At 40.5% G+C, this 17,460-nt stretch overlaps 1 protein-coding gene across 1 annotated transcript; it reads right to left on the bottom strand.

Moving 5' to 3' along the window:
• Window positions 1-1,430: 1,430 nt before the first annotated feature.
• On the bottom strand, window positions 1,431-14,826 carry LOC137273348 (uncharacterized). The gene is made up of 5 exons (XM_067805958.1): window positions 13,982-14,826; window positions 9,331-9,642; window positions 4,386-4,718; window positions 3,578-3,631; window positions 1,431-1,665 (listed from the first exon to the last, which is right to left on the bottom strand). Exons 1-5 carry the CDS (start codon window positions 14,049-14,051, stop codon window positions 1,619-1,621), a joined length of 816 nt encoding a protein of 271 aa, XP_067662059.1. The 5' UTR covers window positions 14,052-14,826; the 3' UTR covers window positions 1,431-1,618.
• Window positions 14,827-17,460: the final 2,634 nt, after the last annotated feature.

Here is a 17,460-nt window from a genome sequence, read left to right as displayed (position 1 = left end):
AGTGAACATGTCACGGAATCAGCACTGGGTGCTACTGGTCGCCAACAGTCAAGATGGAACAGTGGGCGTGGTTAACTCTCAACCTGCTCTAGATGTAGAAGATGCACTGATACAACATTGGAGGTAATTTGGTTGCATGGTGAATTGTCATCATAGGCTGGGGTAGACATATATTTTACAATTTTTCAAGTAGGTACAGTCAGCTACAAATGTAGGCAATTAGATAACACCTGTTCTAAATGTGTAGCAAGGAGATGTTGGGTGCTTCAGGCAGCAGAAACCAGTGGAGGAAGGTTTTTTCTATATAAATTTTACACACACACACACACACACACACACACACACACACACACACACACACACACACACACACACACATACATACACATATATATATCCAGTATATATATAAAGCGGCTTAAGACTAAATTCACTCAGCGTGGCAATCCAAAGCTGACCTTTCTTCTGGTTGCGCTAAGATCTGTAACATTTGTCGCGTACCTTGTGAGGTACGGAGGTTTTAAAGTCCAGTGCATTTAAATGTACCTGAGTACCTCACAAATCGACACATTCATACATAATATATTCATAGTTCGCTCCGATTTCTCCATTGCTTCACACCATAGGCCTTGGTGGAGGTTATGTTAAGTTACTCGCTCTCATACCTTAGGGACACAATCACCTGCGGTAGTGATAAAGATCAAGATTGCAGATTGAATAATAATAACTAAATATCATATAGCCTGGCTACATAGTTTTTGGTCTGTAGAAATAATTGGACAGGGCTGTCCTGAAGTAGACACTATAACATCATAAAGAAAATCAAGTCTTGTTAGGTAACATCTCCTTACCACCTACCTCGTGTAGTAAACCTTGTCAGCATAGGGTAGATAACGCATAGGGAATCTACAACATCAGAGAAACTTGATAATGACAAACGGATTAGAGCTGTGGGTTATATAATACTGGGTTCTTCCATCTTAGGAACACTTGATTGAGATTTGTCGTAACGTATACCTTGGAGATATCGAGGATGGGATACTTGTGGAGATAGCTGAATGTGTGGGTAATTGTTGTAGTGCTCATTGCTTGTGTGACTAATTGTGAAGATTATGGAAACAATGCCTGTTTGGGCAATTGTGAAGATGATTGCCTTGTGGGTAATTGTGTGGAGATGATTGCCTGTGTGGGTAACTGTGTGGAGATGATCGCCAGTATGGGTATTCTTTGTGGAGATGATCGCATGTTTGAGCAGTTGTTGTAGAGATAATTGCTAGTGTAAGTAATAGTTGTGTGATAATTTTCTGAGAGAGTAAGTGTGGAAATGACTGTCGGTGTAGGTAAAAGTTGTGGAGATAATTACCAATGTCGGTAATGGTTGTTGAGATGTTTCGCTGTGTGGGTAAAACAAAAGGGAACAGCTACAGATACACAAATACATTCCGGGTATTCCATTTATTGTTTATCCACAATTTCATCTGGACTTCCTTCAAAAAAACGTATTTTTCATGAAATGAAGTTTTTCCAAGGTCAATGCACGCCGTGAAATGGGGAGTGTTTCTGCCCTTCCTGTTCAGCGAAGCACGTTACTATAGCAACACCTTGGCTGGATCCAAGGTCACCCCTGTGACCGCGCCCTTACAGTCCCGGACAAACATTTCACACCTGCAATGGAATTATGTAATCTAAACACCGAGTAGAGGAAATGTCGCAAAATATGCAACAGAACAAGTAACTAGCGTTCATGTTAATCAAGGAGGTAATGGGCAACGATAACCTTGACGGTTTTAAGCAATACGATATTCTGAAGTTCGACCAACTATGGTCAGGAGTCGTCCGGTGATGTAGAGAAGTGTAACGGTTGAACCCCGTGAATATCCGGGTTCTTCAGAAACCGATGCTTCTCGTAAGGGGGCGACGAACGGGTCAGAGCGGTCAGGTTCACTGACTTGATTGACACGCCATCGTATCCCAGTTGCTCATGACGTTGGTCAGGTCCAGGGTCGATGTACTTAGAAAACTGCAGACGTAAGACGTAAATAAACAAATAAACAAACAAACAACATGGGATCAATTTACCATTACTTACAGGAGACCAGTCAAGATACACTCACTTGTATCTTCCACCAATAAATGATAATCATTTGCAACGCACATCACAAAATCTGGCAAAGTACTCGGATCACTGTTGATTCCGTGTGATAGGTTTAACAGGCCTATCGATGCATGTACGTTAACTCCTCCAGGTTGAATTCAGTCCTTTGTGTCGCTAGCACTTTGACACTGACAATTATGAACGTGTTTACAAAGGAAGTAAATTTAAGGACAACGTTTAAATATGAAAGGAGTCGCGTCAAGATTAGACCGAAGAAGAAGCAGTCATAAAATCCCATCTTCCTGACAGAAACGCTGTACAAGTACCACATAGTGGCTGGCTGGCTGGCTGGCTGGCTGCTTCTCAGCAAAAAGTCCATCTATATGGCGACGGTCTGTAAGTAATCGACTCTGGACCAAACAATTCCTTGATCAACATCATGAGCATCAATCTCATCAGTTGGCATACGATGCATATGGTGACGGGTTTTTGTTTTCTTGTAACTTCACTATTTCTTGTGACTCAATTTCTTCACAGGCCGCGGTTCATCATTTCTTTCACCAATCACATTATCTAAACACCCCAGCTGCTAATAAGTGAGTGAGTGAGTTTAGTTTCAAGCCACACTCAGCAATATTCCAGCTACATGGCGGCGATCTGTAAATAATCGTGTCTGGACCAGACAATCCAGTGATCAACAACATGAGCATCGATCTGCGCAGTTGTGAACCGATGACATAAGTCAGCGAACCTGACCACACGATCCCGTTAGTCACCTCTTACGACAAGCATAGTCGCCTTTATGGCACCCCCAGGGCTAAGTTTAGGCATTGCTTATAACGTAATGTGCACAATTAGGTTCAAACTAATAAATATGACAATGAGCTCGATTTCTCAAAAAGTAGTTCAATAATGATATAAACTGTCTCAGGAAACGGAAATACATACGCTATATACCAGGATAGTATAGCAACTGACTAGTTAATCCATAACGCGTTTATGATAAGAAAAATCTATTAAAAAACAACAACAAAAAACACCTGAATCAGCTATGCCACGATGATGAGTAAATCTAAACTCAACTATGTCCGTGAGTCCGTGTTAATTCTTTTTTTTTCTTTGGGGATACAAACTAATAGGAGTCATTCTTGTGACAGCTCCAAATTTTGAGGGTCAACGGACGTCTTGTCTGAGAATATTGCTGATTTAAAGAATCGCTTTCTTTGCTGTCATATTTCAAATTCAAGAACATATTTTCTGTCATGAGTTGCTGAGCGTTTACGGAATTATCAGGATTTATATTTTGAAGCTGCACTAATTGCTTTCACTGGCCGTTGACAGTAATTTCAACGGGGTTTTCAAATCACCCAGCTCACTGTCTGTGACCATGGTTACAAGAATGCGGAGGATATCCCTCTCCTTGACGACATATATGCTACAGAGGATACACAAACACTATATAACGTATCAGAATTGGTTCACCTCTCACAAGGTCACAAGCATGGCGGCGGGCGTCCGAGTACGTGTTTTTCAACCCTGAAGATACACAAAGCATTATGAACACATGGCAAGGTCACCTGCAATAGAATTCATGTAGGCATATCATACAGGCAATATCAAACCGTAGTGTTTCATTCTCCGGAGAGTGAGACTGCACAGACTGACAGTCACAGAGTTTGTCAGCCATATCATAACTAAAATTGATCCTTGAGCTCCCAATATTGAACTAAAGTTGAAAAAAATACTGGTATTAAAGCATCGCGTTCTTCGTACACAAACCGTTCTTTTTTCGTCCGAAAAACAAAATCAGATATATTATCCCATTATGGTAATACCTGAGCAGTCTTTGGATGTCAACGTCGGAGAGGTAGCTTACTAGTTAAAGAGTTCGCTCATTAGGTCCAAAAAGGGTTTGATTCCCGACAGTGGTACAACGTGTAAAGGGCATTTTAGTTCTTGGTGTCCCCCGCCGTGATATTGCTGGAATATTGCTAAAACGGCTTAAAACTAAACTCTTTAAACGGGCATTCACAGTAAAGTTTACTGGGTGGTGGGATACCCTGGTGGGTAAAGCGGCCACCGACAACCGGGTTCGATTCCCCATATGAATACAACGTGTGAAGCCTATTTCTCGTGTTCCCCGCCGTGATGTTGCTGGCATCGCGGTGGTAAAAGCGGCGTAAAACTAATCTCACTCAATCTAGCGTTGACGTAACATATTTACCTTTTCGTTGTCGTTTTGCCACTCACTCACCCAACTCAATAACTCACTCACTCTGCAGCTACTTACACACAAAACAAAGAAGAAAGCCCTTCCCAAGTCTTGACGTGGAGCCAACGCTAAACACTAACGTCACGTCGCCGCTAGGGAACTCAAAATTGTTGTTAATGTCGCTGCTGGTTACGTTGACCTGTGTCGTTCCGTTGATGAAAAATATTATGTCAGATGAAGTGTCAACTTCAGCAGCAAGAAAAGTTATCCGAAGCTTTTTCCGTGACTTTGCAATAAAGACCATTTGTTGGTATGACTGGCTGGGTGGGTAATCCCATGGGAAGTGCTGATGCGATCGGATAACCCCATCCTTCTTCGTCAATCTTCTCTGAGAAAACTGCAAGATTTTATCTGCAAGAGATCGAGTTAATTGGACTCTTGAATATTTGTGACTTTTAAAATTGTTTAGGATGCTGCCTGACCATCACTGTGTCACAACCTTAGGTTAATTACTGAGAATCGGATGTGATTTGTACAGACGAATATATGAACATTAACATCAAGTTTTCATATGAATTGTGCATTTGATGATAAAAGCACCAAAACTGGTCATCATATAAAAGAACATGTTTCAAATACTTTCACACATGAGGCACCTCAAATTTGGTATCTTGTGCCCATCTGCAGCACATAAAATTTGACATACTATTTTGAGATAGTGTTTCCCCTTCAATCGTTAGTATTGCCATTCAGTACACCCCTATACTTTTATAAATAGTGATATATAGGTTCATAAAAGGCAAAAAGTACATGATTTTAAAACAAAAACAAAAACATTTTAATACAAAATGGCGGCTAACAGATAGCTTTTTGGAATACTGAACTCTTTGATGATATGATTTATCTGATTAAAACTGACTGAAAACGAACATAATAAGTGGCAAATGAAATGCAGCACAGTAAAAACAAGAAGGCAAAGTCAACACTATCCTGTTCAAAGGCAAAATACTCCTAATGAATATCACCACAACAAGTTATGATGATGTCAAATGTCAAGTGCACGGAGAATGTTTTAAGGTTTTTATGTTTTGCTCCAGAAAGGATAACAACCATCAAATTCAGTCAAAATCAAACTTAGTCGCCATGGAAGCACCAAAAACATTAATGTATTCAGAATTCCAAAACTACCAAAAGGCACCAATATACCACCAGACCGGTCTATGTGCCAAGTTTGGACGGCTTTAAAGTTCTGTACCAAGATTGAACGGCTTTAAAGTTCTGTACCAAGATTGAACGGCTTTAAAATTCTGTACCAAGATTGAACGGCTTTAAAATTCTGTACCAAGATTGAACGGCTTTAAAGTTCTGTACCAAGATTGAACGGCTTTAAAATTCTGTACCAAGATTGAACGGCTTTAAAATTCTGTACCAAGATTGAACGGCTTTAAAGTTCTGTACCAAGATTGAACGGCTTTAAAGTTCTGTACCAAGATTGAACGGCTTTAAAGTTCTGTACCAAGATTGAACGGCTTTAAAATTCTGTACCAAGATTGAACGGCTTTAAAGTTCTGTACCAAGATTGAACGGCTTTAAAATTCTGTACCAAGATTGAACGGCTTTAAAATTCTGTACCAAGATTGAACGGCTTTAAAGTTCTGTACCAAGATTGAACGGCTTTAAAATTCTGTACCAAGATTGAACGGCTTTAAAGTTCTGTACCAAGATTGAACGGCTTTAAAATTCTGTACCAAGATTGAACGGCTTTAAAGTTCTGTACCAAGATTGAACGGCTTTAAAATTCTGTACCAAGATTGAACGGCTTTAAAGTTCTGCAGGCCTGGGTATGGGTACGCATGGAGTCCATTTTAACACAATAACGTAAAAAAAGTCAATTCAACAATCAAAATCCACGTGATTATTTATAGCTCAAGGGCAAGCAATGGGAACACATAAGATTGTCTGTTGCAAAGGAGCAGTAATTTGTGCGGTACAAATCGTACTTAAATGATTTTTTCACGTAATGTTAAATATCAATTAATTTAGTGCAAACATACACATTTTACCTTCTCTGAACTCATTCTAATTGCTTATCTCATCTCATTTGGAACAGTTGAGGAAAATTCAAGTGCTTGTCTTCCCCTCCAACACAAAAATATAAATCTCTCCCCAACACGTCCCAAGCTGCACATATACAGTGGATGCACATGACCAAGCCTGTGTCTCTTCAGTCTCTCATATTTGTGCCAACATTAATATTGTTAGACTCACGTCATAAAGGGCCAACATCAATCAATCAGCTGCTAACTAGGTTTGCAGACTGGCTAGCCATAGCTTCCCTATCGAAGGGTCGTCCTTTACAACATACTTTACGCCAATTCGAGCAAAGCTTCAAGAATGCAGTGTCTTAGGAGCTTGCTCAGCTTGATACTATTTTCACCATGTCCAAATCCACCAACAATGCCATGATAGCACACTACAAAGATCCAATGTCTTTCAAAGAATGTATACTTTTGTCTGCAGTCAGCTAACAGGAGTGCAAGGCGTCTATCTCCGGCCAGATCTCCCGAGCATCCGCGGGTCTCACCTTAATAAATAGACAAGGAAGTACATGTGTTTGCCAAACTGGGACTTTCTGGAATAACCAGATCATCACAAAATTGTGAGGAATAGATCCTCCATTCTGGTAAACACGACGCAATTACTCCACTCTGGGTTCCACAGATACAATACGCAGAAACCCTACAACCACACTTCATATATGCGATAGCCACTTCTATCCATAGAACCAACAGAAGTTATACCTCAATGGGACTCGACCAGGGGCTCTGGCCCCCAATTGTCTTGGCTCCCAAGAACAATGAACAGAAATGCCCAGACTAATATGAAGAAGTTCAACAATTACTTATTGAAGACAGAGAAGTTAAGGGATGCATATCTGCACATGTCAATCCACCCAGGGTCCAGGAAGTATCAAAGATTCCTGTTCAACCATCAAAAATACCAGTGGATGGATTTTCATGGCCCGTGGTTATTTACACGTGCAGCCAAACCCATCGTGAGCTTCCTTCACAACAGAGTAATTAGATGTACCTTCTGTCTAGACAAGGGCATTATGGCACTTCAACAAGCTGTTACACTCAAACGTCCGATGAGTTTTACACAATTGCTTCCTCAGGTCAGCTTAATCAGTCACGAAGAGGGGCAGATTGCAACCACCACCCATCCAAAGATTTCTAACCTCGCTCCTGGCCCAGCAGGACTTCAGACCACAAATTCCACATCACCTGCTACAGTATCTACAGTGGTGCACTATGAAAGCAAAGGCCTGCTCAGGGACCTTCTGGGCGAGCTAAGCTTCAACCTGCATCTGTATGCACACGCGTTTCTACAGGGTAACCTTAGGTCTGTGGTCTCCAAAAAGCTACTTCACATCAATCACCGAGGTTAGGCAGTATTAACCACTGGGACTGTTCAGTCAGTCACTGATGATCAGGACAGCCAACGCATCCAGCTAGCAGGCATTCCGGTTCTAAATCTTCCAGTTTGGTCAAACCTTCACACAATCCTTGCATAAAGCAAAAGCATCAAAACCTATGTGTCTTCGATCTGCACGCATGGAACATATGAAGAAGAACTTGAACTCTCCACGTCTCTATACGGATCTACCAGATGCCTGTATAATGATAAATATAAGAGTCTTGGCCAATTTGCCAGGAGGAAGGGGATTCCAGCAGACATACAAAATCAGAACCTCAAGCAGTCTCAAGACTGGCCTAAATCTTAGCACTCATCAATTCTGTTACCAAATCGATCGGTGAAGACACCAAGCTCACTCAGAAAGTCAGACATCTGTTCTATAGACATAAACCTCACCGGATTGGATAAAAGATCCCACTGCATCAGTGCATTTTAGTCTCCGTTTGGAATTTATTGCCCCAAATCAGCCAGGCCTGTTTCACATCCCTACCATTATCTTCAGCACTAGGCAATGAAGATAAGGAAGACTTTCCACTGCGCCTGGTCAGGGTCCTTAAGTACAACGAGCACCACAAGTTAACACCTACCGCTCACGAGAGATGTCACAGCAGAAGCATCCGAAACAACTAGAAACATGTACTTCTGAATGAGATCAGTGATTCTTCGAGCACACAGAGATGTAGGCTAAGAACGTCCCTTAGCTTCCAACTCAAATGAAGTAAGAGCTTACTTGCAGGTAGGTGATAGGCGGCGTCAGCCATTCTTCCAGAGCCTGAACTGAACTGATCTTTAACTGAGTGCGGCTAAATACAGAAGGAAAGTGGCCAGTGAGTTCTCTACTGATGACTCTACACCAAGCACCAACATCTTGTCAGGATTTAGTATCTTGTCCGTACAAAGGCGTGTAACCACTGATGCAAGTGCAAACAGCCCTGACGTCCATGCAAATTACTATTCATCCACTGCGCATGAGCAAATGAAAACATTTTGATTGCTTCCATATCCTAAACTGTTTACTGTGCATCAGTCTATAAATGTGCAAACCGTTCTGCTTTTATCACCAATGTACATTTTGTCTGCTTAGCCGCTCCACTACATAAAAAATGATATCTTGAGTATTCCTATTCTACTGATGAAGGTGTTGTTTCATCCTTGTTGATGTTATTATAGCATCTACTACTTTTTCCTTCACGCTATCTAAATCAAATTGCACTTCTAGGACATGGTCGCTAGTCATCTGAGTCCTTGGGAGAGCTGTGATTGAAACTGTCTATTTTATCATTTTTTGCTGACATACGATTTTCCAAAAAGTATATTTCGTTTAGAGTCTTTATATATAAGTTACATTTGAAAATAATATCCTTGGGATTTTCCAGTGAGAAATGTATAACCTCTTACACGTAATCACCCCGCATCATATATCGCTGTTTCCAGAAAACAATTTATCAGTTGCATGGTTTCTGCTTTCCCAAATTCATGTATGCGAAGATATATTGGAAGAAATGCTTAGAGGTTCAACAAAATTTTAGTATTCCTTGCAACTTACTTCTTTTTACACACAAGGCCCTGGCGTGGAGCACACGTGGCCGGACGTTAACACAGTTTCCATTGATGTTGAGTATATTTGGCTGCTCCTTGTTGAGGGGGAACTTGCACTTGGGGTTCCAGTAACAAGATTCAGCAACTGCTCTCAGAACTTCCGGTTGCAGACCTGAACACGTGACCACACCGCGACAGTTGCCATTGGTCGTGTTTGAACTGCTTACATCGACGTAAAACATAGAGCTCCTCCTCCTACACTTGAACTCAAATTGTTTGACGTTGCTGGGGTACTGGCGGCATTGCCTGTCGCAAAATGCTAAAACATAAAGAACGATTATGACAGATAATAAAAATCCGTTTCCAAAGCTGCGTGTTTAAGGGACCGTCCATAATTATGGCTGGTGGGTATGGGCGGGGCTGGGGGGGAGTCATCAAATTGGTACGCATGTATTGTAGGGGTGTTCTTTGATTTTGCAACGCAACTCCATAAAACTCCTCATGACCCCCATTGATATATACACCTTTTATTTGGATAATCATCTTGCATCACGCAGTTGTTAATGCATTCATTATTAGCATATCAACATGGATTGATTCCGTTATGTAAATCGTAATTTATTAAGAATGGCGTTCTCCTCCCTCCTAAAATACATTCGACGAATGAGCACTGTGCTCCTAGCTATTAATCAGTTATCAGATCATTGGTTCCTACAACAAAAAAAAGGACGCAAGGAGTGTTGAATATTTGACTCTCGTTATTTTGGTACTTATCTCTGCCTGCTCATATGATATAATGAGAAATTGATGCATTAGATTTATATAATAGGACTTTCAATATTTTGTGCTTGTGTGAAAAAATAAATTGGTCCACTGAATGAAATACATCAATAAGGAGGAAGATAGACAACTTAAGGCTATCATAGGTTATCTATATCTGCATTCAATAAAATGAAACGTTATTTCATGGACACACTTTCAGTTTGTAGGAGTGTTACACACGATTACCATACTCCGAGCAAGTGCCTTCTATCCACTCTGTCTTGATATACTTGGTTTGGTTTACTTCTTAAATAGGCCAGCGGCCAGAATGAAAAATACATTCACGGTACACTTTTCATTCATTCATGGATAATTCAAGTTATAATTTTGTTTTACTTGATATATCTGATAAACAAATTTGCCTAATTGAAAGTTAATACTTCAACTTTGGTTTGTATAATATTTATAAAGTTCAATTGTCAAGTATTTGATACACATCATGACATTCATCCTCTGTGTCATTACTGCGAAAAAGGACATAAAAGGTTTTCTGAAGGTAATTTTGGTCGAACCCACCTTCCTTTCTTGGTCATTAGTCAATGAGACGATAACTGTCAGCGTGTCAAGGCTACCCTATAGTTTATACTATCAATTTGAGATAAATAGTTTCCCATACGTGATGACTGATAAGCAGTTACATTCTTTTGTCAGTAAGTGGGAAAACAGGGACAATAGCTAGGACATTACCTCATTTGGTCTAGTCCAATACAAGCCGCCCATTATGAAAGGTCACATGCAACGTAAAACACAGCTTTCTGCAGATTCTGGTACCTTTCAGTATGCACTTACCGAAACAAATCATAAAAAAGGCCAATTCAACCTATAAAATTGAAAGAAAAACGCGATGAAAAAAGCCCGCGAAGCATGCACAGTGAATAGGTTCGCGGAGCTTGAAACAGTATGTATTTTTCGGATGATTGGATCTGACGGAAACTGGTGCAAACCTTTGTCAGTTTCAAGTCCTGCTTTGTACTTGGACGAATGACAGATTCCAGCCACGCAGTAGTTTACCATCTCTACTGACATGGTTTTTGATTGGATCGAGCGCAAATTCAGAGAACATGTATTTTCCAAACCCAACATCTCTATATACATTCTTCATGGATAACGACTTCTTTTCGTGTATATGACTTTGTTTGACAGCAGTATATGAATCCATACTGAAACGAAGCATCAACTACACAAAAAGAAGTTGTTATCCATAAAGAATCTTACTTTCTTGTGACTCGCTATACTTCTAAAATGCCCATCAAACAGATCATCTTTCTGTACACACAATGAACCCTCAGCATATCAGCAAATGAAACTGCCAATCGGAAGCCGTCGTTACACTTGAGTGCATATCCACCCGCTATGACTGGGTTCGGTCTCCCGAGGGCTTCGTGTCGGGGAAAGTAAGCCCAAGTACAAAATATTGCACTTTTGAATCGCGATTGTACGCTTCTTATTTTGTTTAGTTGCTTTTTTAAAAGCAGCAATATATATGATATGTCATGAATAAGTGATAAATGTGTTTTAATAATGTTTGAGTCTTTGGTTGCATGTGACGTTTAATAAACTTGACAAATGAATGCCGGGAACCGGTGGTCTTAGGTTCTAGTCCAAGATTCGCCAGTTTCCGTGTTGTAAGCGACATCAATATCCATACTGACCTCACCAATGTCACAAACCGGTATCATTTTTTGCTTTCACCCTGTTCAGATAGTGTTCATATCATGCATATAAATGCCGTTGTCTCGGAATCACTCGTGACGTCACGAATGAGCCTGCGAGACGTGGGCTCAGGGGAGGCAACTCGTACAGCCATGATTGTCAACCGACATGCTCACATGACTGGGGGTAAGTGAGTTAACTTTATTATTATATAGGTGTAGTGCAGCAACGTTCGCCGGTGTGTGTGTGCGTGCGTGCGTGCGTGCGTGCGTGCGTGCGTGCGTGTGTGTGTGTGTATGAACATGAACACAAACACACACCGGCACAGGCGCGCGCGCACACACACACACACACACAGACGTCAAATATTTATTCTTGTGTGACGCATAACGCCGGCTTGCATAAAATTGTATGGCAATCAAAAACGTATCTTAAGATTCTGTATGCAAACAGACTCTTTAGATGTGGTTGCAACGAAAAATGGTAAAATACATTTAAGCGTACTACAAATTCTGCACAAGGAGAGAATACGTTCATTGTCATGAAATAAAGCGCGTTCTTGTGAACTGGGTGCTTGACTCACATGCGTTGCGTCACTTTGCGCATATAATGCGCGGCAAACGAATGACAGTCATTGAGCCGGTTATAATGTGATAAACTCGAAACCAGAACGGTATAATTCAGCTGCGGTATTGACAGTTTATTTTATGCAAATATTTACTTGTGGTCACTTTGCGATTAACTGTTTTCAATGTCAGGATGCCATTGTTTTCGTGACACTCCTTAAGCCGCTCCAATACCGTTTTTCAATGTCAGGATGCCATTATTTTCGTGACACACCTTAAGCCGTTCCATTACCGTTTTTCAATGTCAGGATGCCATTATTTTCGTGATACTCCTTAAGCCGCTCCAATTCCGCTTTTCAATGTCATTGATTTACTGTTTACCGTACTAACGTTTCGGTTACATCCGTAACGCCATAATATACTGAACAATTAATAAACTTTACACTTAAAGAAAGAAAGAAAGACAGAAACAACAGTTACACATGTATATTGAAAATGAGTAGGACGAGGTAGTTAATCTGGCAACTGACTGTGTCTAACCGGACACATCCGCTCATTTCCACTGGTGCACACCGCGGGATACATTGTGCACGCTTGTGAACTGTGCTTGTGAAAAATAATTTAATTGCTAGTATTAGGACATAAACGATTCTTAGGTTGTGTCTTAGGAAATGTGCCTACGCCATGATGTTGCTGGAACATTGCTAAATGCGGCGCAAAATCACACTCACTCACTAAAACTGTGCATCGTTAACGTGCAAAGGGCATGTTCCAGCCTGGTCTGTCTACTGTGGCTGCTGCACGTGTCATAGGATGCTGACAGTTCTCAGTCTGAGAACAATCAAATTTCAGCTGCAAACTGACTGACCGAGGTTCGGACGGCCACAACCACGTCTACAACAACTACGTCATTTGCGTAATCGTTTTACGACCACGTCAACCAGTAAAACTATGCTTAGAGGTCACCTAACTGCCTAGACCAGACGAAACAACTTGCGTGCTGCCCATCTTTGTGCCCAACGATCTCATGTTGGGCTGTTTCTCATACAGTTAAAGCAATTCCAACATCCCAATGCCACACACAACTGTGTGATACGAAATGTCCTGCAAAATGTGTGCATTGAGTCAATTGACGTTATGGAGTGGCCATCGAGATCACGTGACGCCATTCATGTTCTATTTATAGGTTAGTAAACATATGAATTTCTAACCAGACTAGCATTCAATATTGTTGATGCGGCCTACAGCAACATTCACACACAGAGTTCTGATATAAGTTAAACATTGTAAGAACACATTTCACTCACAAGTAGTAGGACTTATTTTCAGATTACATTGTTCAGACAGATATACCAACACAATTGTACAACAATATTTTATATTTTTTGTAAATGGGACTGCACGCATATACGAAAAAATTAGTTGATATCAGTTAAATTATATACAAACTGTTATGGTCACACCTCAGCGCTGGAGTGCACAAATATTTTCCTCTGCAATCAAAGTAAATCATATCTTCCCGTGTACCCGGAAACTTAGATGAGGAAGTTGAATACGGGGACGCCATTTATCCTCATGCAAGTCACGATGAAGGATAGAAAACTGAGGGTCACATACCTGTGATTAAGCAAAGATTGCAGCTCATGGTCAATACCCATATAAGGGCATGTGTCTCCTCGCATCTCATGGTTTTCCTGTAGGTGCGAACGAGGCTGTACGACAAGTTTCCTTCCTCCACATTTGTATTTTAATACCGTGTACGCGTCTCCTTCTCTGACATCACATACATGTAACCAAACACTTCACACAAGACGTCACTGAGATCATTAATATGTCAGTGGTATCTTTGTACATATACCGGGAGATCCTGTTAAATCCCCTCCAACACTTTTTCGTACATGGCATTTTGTGAAATTTGTTTTAATTCTGTATGTCCCATGCCGGGGAGATATGGGTTATATTGCTTCATGTCTGCTGTTGATATGAAGGTGTTAAGTTTCTGTAATATCTCCCCTCCTCCGTGGAGTTCGTCCTGTCTGAATGGGTAGGGCAGTTTGTAGTGGTTAAAGCATTCGCTTCTCACGCCGAAAACCAGTTTAGTTCCCAACATCAGTACAAAGTGTGCATCCCATGCTGGTGTAGTCTCTCGTACAGACCCTGAGGCAAATATATTCAAGAACGCTCATGAAAGTTTAGAAAATTCCAGAAAATGTGGTAAGTCTACTACAGGTGAAAGAAAGTGAAGTGCCCGTTTCACCCGAGATTTCTGATCGTCTTTCTTGGAATAATGACTTCCTCTGTGAATTCCTTGATTCAGAATCCTTTTCTGGTCTCAGTCGTTTGGGCAATAAAAAGTCCTGTCTCACAACACTTAATGCAGCGTGTCGGCAATGGGTGATTAGGATCTTTGCACGCGTAGAGATATTTCAAGAAATTATCACTCTGCAGATTTGTTCGGCCTCTGAAAACGAAGGAAGTCCCAAGGTTCTTTATACACTTTATTTCTTTTACTGTGAACTTTTTTTCAATAAATATGTTTATTTCAGAGACTAGTTGTTAGTCACGTGCTGGTGTCTCTTTCAATAAATCCATACTCACTTACTCTTGTCAAATTGAGTGAGTGAGTGAGTTTAGTTTTACACCGCTTTTAGCAATATTCCAGCAATGGCACGGCGGGGGACAGCACATTGTATCCACTCGTGTCAAAAATTGAAACATTGATTGACATTGCGCGAGAATATTTAAAAGATGCACAAGTACTAGATTCTATTCAAATCAGCAGCTAAACTTTTGTGTGTTGCCAAGGTGGATGTGTACGTTTAAGACTGTACAAGATAAACTACAGAAACGTTGCTTACCTGTACGAATAAGCGGTATATTCGTCAACCACAGAGTGCGGTGTGACAAACTATCGTTTCTTATTTAAACTAGTCTAGCTACACCGATGATAGTATTTTCTGATAATAAAGTTGTTGTGAAATTTGGTGACGCTATCTCGACAGAATTACATAATTTTTATATAATCGCGGTATTGACGACAGAGGGTTTGATACTATAGTGTCCGTAGCGTATCAGTGGCGTGTATGGCTTAAGTGTTAATAATGTTTTACTCATACAATGAAAAAAAACCAAACTAAGAAACAAATACATACACACACAAATACACACACTCATTCATACATACATACATACAGACAGACACGCATGCACGCACGCATGCACGCACGCACGCACACACACACATACATACATACGGTATTTCTAAAAGGGACCTAAAACAACATTCACTCACTCCGTTAAACAGTTTATTTTCAGTGTCAAGAATAACGTTTGGGTGTTCATAGCATGATTGTACCGATGTTATGCCATCGGACATGCTAAGAAGCTCAAAGCCAAATATTTATGCCCTTTTAACTAAACCCATGTTGAATACACGTCGCATGAAAAACTTGCAAAAATGTATAGCATCGATCGAATGATATGCGTGGTGTTAGACATGTTATGTGTGAAGCTAGTGGAACCTCCATGCATAGGAAATCGGTGCTGTTAAATATAATGCATAGACATAGCGTGTATTCATTTTGTTGGCGATGGGTCCATGAACATCATTGAACATCAATTTAATGATATAGTGAAAGTGACAATGATTATGTATTGCGGAGAGACAAGCAATATTTGACATATTTTCCTACATCTAGAATAATTTCTAATATTTCTATATTTCTACACTCTTAGAAGAGACAATGTATTTTGAGGACAAAATACCAAAACAAATATAATATTTTAGAAGTAAACTTTATCTGCGAACCACAAAACAATCATTTTTCATGATGTTTTAATATATGATAATTTCTGAAAACCATGACTTCTGTTTTATCTAACTTAACCGGGAGACCCCACGTATTGCAGAGACCATCTTGACTATTTATCATCCGCTGCAAACCAATGGCACTATCATTAACTAAACACAAGTCACCCTCGTGTACCAATGACATCATTTGCATAAACTTTTGTCCAACTCCTGATATACCTGTTAGAGTATATGTTCAGATACTCTGAAGGCTATACCCAAGCCGAGGTCAGCTAACGCTTGAACACGTTTGTTAAATGTCTTTAAGAACATTCCAGGATTAAGCGCCCTTCGCATAAATCATCCCATCTCGCCCCTGTGCGTATATAGAGATTGTGTCATCCGAAATGACACGAGGATTCCCGAATGTACGCACTCTCAGTTATTCTCCAGCAACAGCGTTTGACGACTGAGAGGGAAACAGGTCGACCCAGCAAATAGACGAGACAACTTGACACAGCTTGTTTCTCAAGTCTTAATCGAGTGCAAGACGCGGATCTAACACTAACGTCCCTCTCCCCTCTCCCTCACGGGAAAGTCCTGCTCATTGACGTTTTCCATCTGCCTCGGTCCTGTCAAACCTTGGTATGTGGAGCATGGATGACTGTACAGATAAATGTCGACTTTTATTACTTAGTAGAGCATGCAACAGCAAATGCAAATCCTCGTTAAGGATGTATTCTGTGCCCAATTAGCCACATTTCAAAATAGAACAACAGCGTCACAGAATGCATGTGACACTATTCTACAGCCATCTTAAAATGCAACTTTATGTAGATATCAATTTTTGAGTAAGCTTTCCAAAATATTGTAAAACGTGTGAAAGACGCTGTGATGGCCATGACTGCCATATAATTCTTCATTGTGTACATTATATGTGCATTCATTCATTCATTCATTCATTTATTCATTCATTCATTCTCTAGCTGACAGTCTTTCTCAAATGCCATTATCCATCTCCATTCGTTTTACCGCCCTTCATTGAAACTCTACAGCTCTAGTTGAAGCGAGTCTTTCACTGGTGATCTTTCTCAGTGTATTTTCAGTTGCCTTTTTTACCTCAAAATTAGTTAGTGTTGTCAGAGTCTCAGCGCTAATGTATGTGTTAACAGCGAGGCGTGTGGAGTCTTGGAACGGAGGTTTGGAGTGGAAGTTTGGAGTGGAGGTTTGGAGAGGATCTTGAGTGGAGTCTGGAGCACTAGTACACTTGCCACGTCAGTAAATACTGATTACTGTTTAGAATATG

The sequence above is a fragment of the Haliotis asinina genome, chromosome 2 (assembly GCF_037392515.1).
Source record: "Haliotis asinina isolate JCU_RB_2024 chromosome 2, JCU_Hal_asi_v2, whole genome shotgun sequence".
NCBI classification, from domain to species: domain Eukaryota; kingdom Metazoa; phylum Mollusca; class Gastropoda; order Lepetellida; family Haliotidae; genus Haliotis; species Haliotis asinina.
This window is presented reverse-complemented; position numbering and strand designations above follow the sequence as displayed.

Coding starts and splice junctions, on each gene's coding strand:
- LOC137273348 (XM_067805958.1), bottom strand. CDS start 14,051: ATGAGATGCGAGGAGACACATGCCCTTATATGGGTATTGACCATGAGC. Junction 4,719..9,330: donor GGCCTTGTGTGTAAAAAGAA/GTAAGTTGCAAG, acceptor GATCTCTTGCAG/ATAAAATCTTGCAGTTTTCT. Junction 1,666..3,577: donor TGCTTGTGACCTTGTGAGAG/GTGAACCAATTC, acceptor ATTCCATTGCAG/GTGTGAAATGTTTGTCCGGG.